Source organism: Filicampus tigris, chromosome 12, assembly GCF_054856515.1.
Source record: "Filicampus tigris isolate MCC_2025a chromosome 12, RoL_Ftig_1.0, whole genome shotgun sequence".
In the NCBI taxonomy this organism is placed as follows: Eukaryota; Metazoa; Chordata; class Actinopteri; order Syngnathiformes; family Syngnathidae; genus Filicampus; species Filicampus tigris.
Genome location: NC_141228.1, coordinates 23,982,961 through 23,991,910, shown reverse-complemented (window position 1 = coordinate 23,991,910; position 8,950 = coordinate 23,982,961). Strand labels below are relative to the sequence as shown.

Below are 8,950 nucleotides of genomic sequence, written 5' to 3'. Positions count from 1 at the left end.
TTTTGGGGGGTTAGTCAGGCACTTAAGTGGTCACAGGTGTATGCTGATTTGATGCTTTTGTTACACTTTTTTTTCTCGATGCTGCATCTTTAGCAATCCAATGAGCAAAACAAATACAATAGATGACAAAACACCATGTAAGAAGGGAGGCAGAATGGTGCAAAAGAGTGCACCATCAGTAAATACATCGTTTGCACATTAGCCAGGTGATTTTTTTCAGACGGGACTTGGATTAACACCCGCACACACCCACGCTTGTCCAAGTGTGTTGTGAAAACTTGTAAAGGTCAAAATACTTAACCAGAACAAATACTGATAAAGTATAGATTACAGTCTCATTGTCAAAGTAAATAAATTCGCCATTACAGTGCTCCACCTTTTAACTACCGCGACAATATACAGCAATTTTGGCTTTACTTTGAAGGCGTAGCCGGAAGTGTTAATTCGAATGCTGTCACAACTTTGTAGCATGCCGGATATTGTAGACCGTTGTGTTGTTTTGTTAATTTCACAGTTTGAGATGTTACCCCTTTGATCACGTTTTTGTAGAAGAGGGGTCAAGTGAGGCGAGTTTCTACGCGAAGGTACTCGCCTTATATGCTGCCAGATGCTTGCTAAAATGCTCAAGTGTTAAGTGTTAGCTAGCATTGACTTTCACTTTGCGTGTAGTTCGCGACTTCATTAAGCCTATTAATCGCCTTTATCGTTGTCGCGCACGTGTTCATACATTCTTTAGAATGAAGTCAGACGCGATAAATTGTCATTTTAGAAACTTCAAATATGCTATACTTATTAATGTGTCTTTCGTCGTCGTTAAAGTTCGTTACACCACCCCCCACCCCCCGGCTATCAAATAAACCCCTTTTCATCTTAGCCTACCTGTAGGTTCAGTGCCCAGCCTACTAAATTCTTCCTCTCCAAGCCCGCTAAATTCTTTTGTCAACTCGCAATTAAAAATGTGCATTCATTTATGTATTTATTTTAAATCATCTTCTGGCTTCTCGTGTTTGTGCAGTAAAGCTATCAGTGGTCAGATGAGGGTGTTGGTGACTGGAGGCTCAGGCTTGGTGGGGATGGCCATACAACATGTGGTCAAAGAGGAAAGGGCAGGCTACGAAGGTGAAGAGTGGATCTTCCTCTCCTCGAGGGATGCCAACCTCACGTGGGCACATAATCACTCCGCACCTATTTGAAGGTTGCTGTCAAACGTCTTCCTTCTTGATGCTTGTTGAATGCTCTGCTCTTGTAGGAGCATGAAAGAGACGCAGGACGTGTTCAGGAAACACCAGCCAACCCACGTCATCCACCTGGCTGCCATGGTGGGGGGACTTTACAAGAACTTGAAGCGGAACCTGGACTTTTGGGTAGCTATACAGTACTAAATACATGCACGTGCACTTTGACACTATGTTGTTTTGTCATGCTAATGATCAAACTCGCCACCTCGAGCATCTGTTGTTTCTGTTTTCAGAGGAATAACATCCACATCAATGACAATGTGCTGCAGGCCGCACACGAAGTAGGTGTGGTTAAAGTGGTTTCCTGTCTGTCCACCTGCATATTTCCTGATGAGACCACATATCCCATTAATGAGACTATGGTATGGGACCTTTGTGTGTATGAGATCACTTTGGTGCTTTTGACAGCAACATACTCTGGTGACTGTTGGAGGTGTTTAGATTACGTCAGACAAATATTCCAAGCTTGCATTGACTGTGTGTCTGATCTGTGCGTTTACACCGCACATGCATGAGTGGATGTCCTATACGTTATCATTCATAATCCACATTTAGAAGAGGTCAGCTTCTGATCTGACGATAGCAGATTTTCTTGCTTTTTTTTTTTTCTTCTCTTCACTGCCATGACACGTAGCCAGATTGTGTCACATGAACAATGCAGTGTAAGTTAGCCTGAATGTGATTTTGTTTATCTGTATTTTTTCATCTTTTCCACAGATCCATAACGGCCCACCTCACGAGTCCAACTTCGGCTACGCCTATGCCAAAAGAATGTTAGATGTCCATAACAGGTTGGCCAATCGGGCGTATTGAGTGCTTAGGTGACTGCTGACTTCATAACTGCAAAGGTTGTAGGTTTCTCGTCAAAGCTCAATGCTGTTCTCAGACAAACATCTTTGCACATTATATAGTCCTAGGAAGAACCATGAATGGTTAATTTAGGTACAGTGGATCTGAGGGCAAAGGTCAATTCAGTACCCTACCCAAATTTTAGACTTCATGTTCCTTTTTGCCGTTCTCTGAGCAATCTTTTTCAAACGTGCAAATATGTTCCACATCCGACCTTACCGGTGATATCAGTCCAAGACACTTGTGCTAGCGTTTTTGGTGTGGGAGGGTCATGTCTGTGTTTCAGCTAGCTTTTTGTTATTTGACGTTTTCAACTCATTTCCTTCATTGTTAATCAGTGAACGGCGATGGCTTAGTGGAGACTTCACATTAGCCGTGAATGTTCTCAGTGTTTGCAATGTTCTAAAAAACTGCATCGGTGTTGTTGCGCAGGGCCTATTTCCAGCAGCATGGACGCCGCTACACGGCTGTGATCCCCACGAATGTGTTTGGTCCCCATGACAACTTCAGTATTGAAGATGGTCATGTGCTGCCAGGCCTAATTCACAAAACGTACATTGCCAAAAGTAAGTTACAGCTTGTTACGGAGGCAATAAGGGATGCACAGGTTGAGCGCTTTTCCTGCTTTGAAATTCAAGTTGTTGTCGTGTTTTTTTTTTTTACAGCCGTATTTCCACACAGCGGCACTGTCACTTACGTTTTTCACGGAAGACTTGATACGATGTGTACTAACTGAGGCGCTCTTGTTGTGCTGGTTAGAGGAGGGCACGCCCTTGGTGGTCTGGGGCTCCGGCACTCCCAAAAGGCAGTTCATATACTCTTTGGATTTGGCACGGCTCTTCCTGTGGGTTTTGAGGGAATATCCTGAGGTCGACCCCATCATCCTTTCCGGTAACTTCCCTTTCCTTGTACCGCGCGTACTCCCTACTTCGAACGGCTGAAATTACAATACAATTGTTTCGTCTGTCGACTTCAGTCGGGGAGGAAGATGAAGTGTCAATCAAAGAAGCGGCAGACGCCGTTGTGCAAGCGCTGGACTTTCAAGGCCAAGTGGTTGTATCCTGCAATACTGTACATGCCAAGGTAGTGGCACTGAAATGTCAGAACAGCACATTTTTAAGGCTGCAACCAGTTTCTCAACCTGTCTCATTCCTCATCAAAGTTATTTTTAGTTGCATTACTTAATAATCTAGCTTCTGGAAACAGCTCCATCAAAATGTCGTAAATGTACATACAACACATATCACTCGTCAGCTGAGTTTTCGGTGCCCGTTCAAAGGATAGGATACCTCACCTACAACCAGTAGCATTTACCGGAAAGGAACATGTCCCCAAAAGATAAAACGTATGATTGGCACACTGAACAATTCGTTTTTACTTCATGTTGCTAGCTCCTCGATTACTGAATTGGAAGATGTTTTTTTTCTTTTTTTCTTTCTAAACTTCTCATTTTGATAGTATGACAAAATTGCCATCTTTGATCAGTTCAGCCAACAATTGACCTTCAGATTTCTTTTAATCTGCTCTTTATATCTTAACCACATATCACGTTCAACTGGTTCAAAGTCCACAAGCACGTCGTCTATATCACTGCTGTTGCTCATTTCAGAGCTCTCGCGATCGTCTGCGCGTCCGCCATTATGCTGGAAAAATTCCGCGACATCCTCCGAGGGGTCACGAGTCAGTTCCACTTCATTTCTTGCCTGTCCACACTTCCCTATTTACTCTGATTTCCTTGACCATCGCTGCAGTATGATAAGAGTAAATCAGACGGGCAGTTTAAAAAGACGGCCAGTACTGCAAAGCTGTGCGGCTATCTACCCAAATTCCGTTTCACACCCTTCCAACAAGGTGGGACTATGAGAAGATGCTTCTGTCGGCCATTTTTGGTCGAGGCTGTCGACTGACTTGTTTGTTCTTACAGCTCTCAAGGAAACCTGTGACTGGTTTGTTACGCACTATGACACAGCTCGCAAGTGAAAAACAATGATCACAAATGATCCACAATTGAGCATGCTGGGATGGCGACCGGAGAGGTGATGGTGCTTGCGCAGCTGCGGAGAACAAGGTGCCCAGAAGAATGCTACACACAACCTCAATTTCATTGCTTTGTGTGAATCATGCTGCCAAGAGCATACTTATTAGCCTTTTACATTTAAAAGGACCTGCTAAAGTCAAATCTGTTAATTGGCACTGTGCAAAATACATTTTTCACACACAAAGTTTGTCATCTGAGTAAAACGTAATACAAGTGTCGATTGAATTGCTTTATTTTGGATTGTTAAAAAAATATTACAAAAATTGGTGCTCCGGGTGGGGCCATTAAAGCAAAAAAAAAGTCATCAATACATGCGAAGCATAAAATCGTGCTGGTGTAAGAGTTGGCACTTCATGAGTGAAAAGAGGGCTCGAGTCTGCCTCCGTGGACTCTGCAGTGATCTTGTCCAAACAGCGCTCTCTTCTTGCACGCCGTCCCAGCTTTGGTGATTGAGTTGCAGAGTTGACGTCCGGAGAGAGAGCTGAAATGACCAGCAGTTGTATTTTAAAAACACATTCATGGGATCAATTTTGGCCGTGTGTAGGGAGGGGGATCATTAAGATTTGAGTCATACTACTGCTCTTAACGATACCGCTTACCCACCCAGTACTTTTGTTAAAAAAAAAAATGGGTTTAAAAAAAAAAAAAAAACACCTATCACATTTGTATTGACCCTTTTTTCCTTTTTTGTCTTGCAACTGGATTCATGTAAAAATAATTGACCTAACATTTTATAAACAATTCAATGCAATTGGGCTGCAAAAAGCACCTCTGTGTAGAGTGAGACGCACGCTTGTATACCAAACACTGACCTGTTGCTAATTGATGGGGTAGGACTTGAACTTCTGGAGTCATTCAAAGTGTCAAAAGCACCGTTGCCGTTTCTGGGAGGAATATCGTCAATCAAAGCCTTTCAAAACAAACAAATTGCAAATGAATAATTGATGACTGTGCTGTAATTCAAACATTCCTTCAATGTGCTTACTGCTGAAAGAACAGGCTGGGCTAGAAATCGAGGTGTGTAGTGATTAGATAGACCACTTGGTGCAAGTTTCCTGTGAGAAGACACCACAGGTATACCAAGATCACCTGCATTAAAAAAAAAAAAAAAAGTAGAAACAAGAACATAGGACTTGACGTTGTTATAACCTTCTTCGACTAGTCTGAATTTGAATGTAGTTGGAAAAACATTCATACTTGACGGAACGGCAGCTTGTTTCAGCAGGTTGTTCTGTTCAATGCAGCTGTGCTCTTTCCTGAGGAGAAAAAGAGGCCAAGTGTGCACTTCTCAATTCACTTTAGTAACTTCAGCAAAGTCTTATAAAGAAGCTCTGCGGACTAACTTTTGAGGCGTTGAGGATCGTGGATACGCGTTAGAGGACTTCTGGGGCTCCACCAAGTCAAAAGTAAGAAATGGCAATGCTGCAGATGGGTTTCCTCTGCTCGGAAATTGTACCCATAACCGACTCACAAACCAGTGCCCTGGGTGGGGGGGGAATTGTGGGGTTGTCATCAAGTTGTATTTTGCAGCCAGCTTTGAGCTTGTACCTAGCAAAAGCGTGACTTGCAGCAAGCTGAGACTTGCCAGATCCAGCGCCGGCTGCTGGTTGACCTCCGCCACTGCATTCAAGGGCACAGTGAGCAGCAGCATGGCACGGGAGAAAACCGGACAACGCAGGAATGACTGGAGGACGGCAAACAGTACAAAATAGCCGGTATGCGCAACGCACGTCCACATAGCAGTGATGCTTAAACCTGCAAACAAGAAACACCGGTCAAGGGGGGCGGGGACAAACGAGGCAAAGCGCAACCGAGCGCCATTCACCTGCCCGGCCGAGGAAACTCTGAATCCGGTGAAGCCTTTCCTCAATTTGGCCCTGCATTTGGTCCAAGAAGTGCAGCACGAAGCCCAGACTGCTGTTCACGCGCTCCAGTTGGCTCATGAGATCCGTGTAGTAGTGCAACGTCCGGTCCTGGTACTCGAGAAACTCGGACATGCCGTCATCTGAAGCCACATGCAAAGCCAAGATCGCGTCACAGCACTATGTCCAACGGGGGCGCGACTGCTCCATTTGACTTTGATACCAAGTTTTTGATGGATGCCCTGAGCTTGACGGCTGACATGGGCGAGGTCTCGGACGATGGCTCTGTGGCTGTCCTGCACTTCCGAGCCTTGGAGCTGCACATTCTTGCTAACGAGAGCTTCGGCAGAATGCACATTCTTATTAAAGTGACAGAAAGATGCTTGTTCACAATAATGTGCTTTAGCGGGTCAAGCTCAAAATCATGCATTGCGCACTGCACTTTGCATTCCAAAGTCAAAATAAATTAAAACAAAAACTAGCTTTTAGTCATATAAGCAGTTACTTAGAACCGGGGTTGGACGAGTACCGGTACCAAGTATCGGCATCAGGCCGATACCGGCCTTATTTTAAGGTATCGGGTACTCGTGGAGGCTGCCTATACAAGCCACAGATGGATACTTAAGGCAAAAAAAAAGAAGAAGAAGAAGAATTGACTCCTGGTCACATTTTGACCTTCATACTGAAGAATGCTTGGAACGGTTTCAATCTGCCAACCCTGACTCGTAGCCATCCAGCTCTGGCCTGGATGGAGCGAAAGCTCTCACCCATTCTCTCTGTAATTCCCTGGATGAGCTGGGCCACCAGCTCTTGTCCCGAGGCAATGAGTGCTTTCTCCTGACCCAGACGCTCCAGGTTGTCTCTCAGGGAACTTTCCATTTGACCCTGGCCTTCGTGCAGCTTGACCTGCTGAGCCTGCAGAGCACCGTGGCCCTTCAGGAGCTCGTCCAGTGACGCTGCGGTCATTTCTCGCAGCGCCAATTGGCCTTCCTGTCACAAAAGACATAAGTCTGTCCAACTCCGCACCACTAATTGTACTTAAACGCAAAAAGAAAAAAAAAAAAACCTGCACGCACTACCTTGAGGTCTTCCATGGCAGACAGTTGGCTGGCAGCCGTGGATATGAGCATGTTTACCGTGTGCTCTGCCCTGCGCCGAAAGAGCTGCTGGCGAGTCGCAGAGCACACCGCGCGAGCCCTGTTGCTCACGATGTGATAAGCATTCCATGTGTCAGAGTCCATGCTTGCTGTACATTCTTTTATACTCTGAAATTGCACCGGAAGGGACAAACAGGAATCGCCTTCAACCATCATTTTTGCTCCCGAAAGTTCAAGAAACTGTAGTGACGCAAAGACTGCTTTTAATTTGCACGTGTTAACTTTAAGAATACAGATATATTTGTGTAACATCTTTCTGTGTAAATTGCAGATGTCCACGTTGTAACATGGCATGTGTGTAGTCCACGCGTTTACAAAATCCATCTTTTTTTTCTTAAATTGATTGGCTGCGGCCTTCATTCATGTATGCTCAACAGTCCGTAAATTACGGTTACACAATTTAGTCATTTATTATATCATGCAAAATTTCACATCTTACCATGTGCTCTGTACACGGATAAGTGGTGCGACCCTCAATCAATGCCTGGCAGTTGAACAATACGACGCCGAGTTTTGCCAGCTCCTCCTCTGAGAGCCCCTCACAGCTCGCCTTTAGCTGAGCAACCACCTACAGGGGACAGCATGTTAAACCCGCGTTAAAATGCCAACGTGGCTGCAGCAGAGCATTTAGACGGTGCAGCTGCAATAACGTCCGGAACCAAACTTGGATATTGACAAAACTAAAAGATTTCCCTCAAGGTTTACTTCCTGCAAGTATAATGGCCAAGTGTTCCAAAACTTGTGTTCATCGCTTCTAGTTGGAGTTCAATGTCGACTGTCGAGGGGTCCCAGTTACCCGTTGGTGGCAGCTGTCTAACGCACTGAGCTCCATCTGCTTGGCCTCAGCCAGGAACGTCTCATCAGCCGTAGACATTTCAAACGGTGCATCCTTAGCTGGAATTGCTGCAGCCAAATCTGCGGTTGGAGGAGGAGGCGCCGCCGCCGTCGTTTCTTCTGGAGGATGCTCCGTCTGCCTCAGCCATTCAAAGAGCCCAGTGACTGCTGGAAACCAGCTGGCAAGGATGCAGAGCAGTAGGAGGAACTTGTGGGAAGCTAGGAGGTGACCCATGTCTGCATCAAGAAAACATTTCTTCAATAACTTCCAAAGAGGTGCTCTGCAAATCTTTTCATTCATGTAATGATACACATCCCATTACAATGATTCATACTCTAGTGGAATACACGCTTTAGATAGGGAGAGTTTCTGCAAGATCTCCCGAGCAGCTTTTAACAATACACATGGCTGTTATATACTGTCTGAATTTAAATCACTCAATCATTTGAAATGCGGGGTGGCTCAATCGTCAACGAGGCTTTGCCCAGACATGCCCGCTGTGAGGCTGAACTCGCACGCACTATCAAAAACGTTCCCTTTCTGCTGTGATAAATTGTGGCAAACAAACGACACACTTTCTAACCAAGTCACGAAAATAAAAGCACACAATTTTCCCCGTGATGCATGCATCTGCATGTACATTACTAACAGAAAGTTCAGGATATTTGGCTTTCGGGTGAAACTAAAATGAACTATAAGCTTTCCGGGTGAACTCAATTCGACCTTTTCTCAATTTGAAGAATCGCTACAAATTTAAACTTAGGACAATATTTGTAACAAACCAAAAAGGCATGGCGATGTTCCATGACGCGACACTAATTGAAGTTAAAGGAAGAAGAACCCCTACCTGCCGGATAATGTTTCAAGCCAATGTTTAAAAGTAACTCTTTAGCTCTGTCACACGGCTGATAAAAAACGGACTTCTAATTTGGTCCACCAAATCTCCGGCCTTTACAACCAGCAAGTAACCA

The 8,950-nt window shown here is 44.8% G+C and overlaps 2 protein-coding genes across 7 annotated transcripts; one reads left to right on the top strand and one right to left on the bottom strand.

The window, feature by feature from the left end:
- Nucleotides 1–64: 64 nt before the first annotated feature.
- LOC147139323 (GDP-L-fucose synthase-like) lies at nucleotides 65–4,343 on the top strand. Of its 5 annotated transcripts, none has more exons than XM_086048269.1 (10): nucleotides 65–206; nucleotides 1,016–1,162; nucleotides 1,250–1,364; nucleotides 1,472–1,600; nucleotides 1,956–2,029; nucleotides 2,520–2,653; nucleotides 2,847–2,978; nucleotides 3,064–3,143; nucleotides 3,839–3,938; nucleotides 4,012–4,343. In XM_086048269.1, the coding sequence occupies exons 2-10, from the start codon at nucleotides 1,035–1,037 to the stop codon at nucleotides 4,065–4,067; spliced, it is 948 nt and encodes a 315-aa protein (XP_085904395.1). In that variant the 5' UTR covers nucleotides 65–206; nucleotides 1,016–1,034; the 3' UTR covers nucleotides 4,068–4,343. The 5 variants fall into 5 exon arrangements, with proteins under 5 accessions (XP_085904395.1, XP_085904396.1, XP_085904394.1 ...); XM_086048270.1 differs by lacking the exon at nucleotides 65–206 and adding an exon at nucleotides 427–584 and having other exon boundaries at nucleotides 1,508–1,600; XM_086048268.1 differs by lacking the exon at nucleotides 65–206 and adding an exon at nucleotides 427–584.
- bmb (brambleberry) lies at nucleotides 4,342–8,945 on the bottom strand. 2 transcript variants are annotated; one of them, XM_086048255.1, is made up of 13 exons: nucleotides 8,827–8,945; nucleotides 7,941–8,215; nucleotides 7,584–7,712; nucleotides 7,067–7,252; nucleotides 6,755–6,977; nucleotides 6,211–6,327; nucleotides 5,951–6,130; nucleotides 5,674–5,880; nucleotides 5,469–5,607; nucleotides 5,323–5,381; nucleotides 5,111–5,214; nucleotides 4,938–5,035; nucleotides 4,342–4,606 (listed from the first exon to the last, which is right to left on the bottom strand). In XM_086048255.1, the coding sequence occupies exons 2-13, from the start codon at nucleotides 8,211–8,213 to the stop codon at nucleotides 4,477–4,479; spliced, it is 1,845 nt and encodes a 614-aa protein (XP_085904381.1). In that variant the 5' UTR covers nucleotides 8,214–8,215; nucleotides 8,827–8,945; the 3' UTR covers nucleotides 4,342–4,476. The 2 variants fall into 2 exon arrangements, with proteins under 2 accessions (XP_085904381.1, XP_085904382.1); XM_086048256.1 differs by lacking the exon at nucleotides 8,827–8,945 and adding an exon at nucleotides 8,762–8,809.
- Nucleotides 8,946–8,950: the final 5 nt, after the last annotated feature.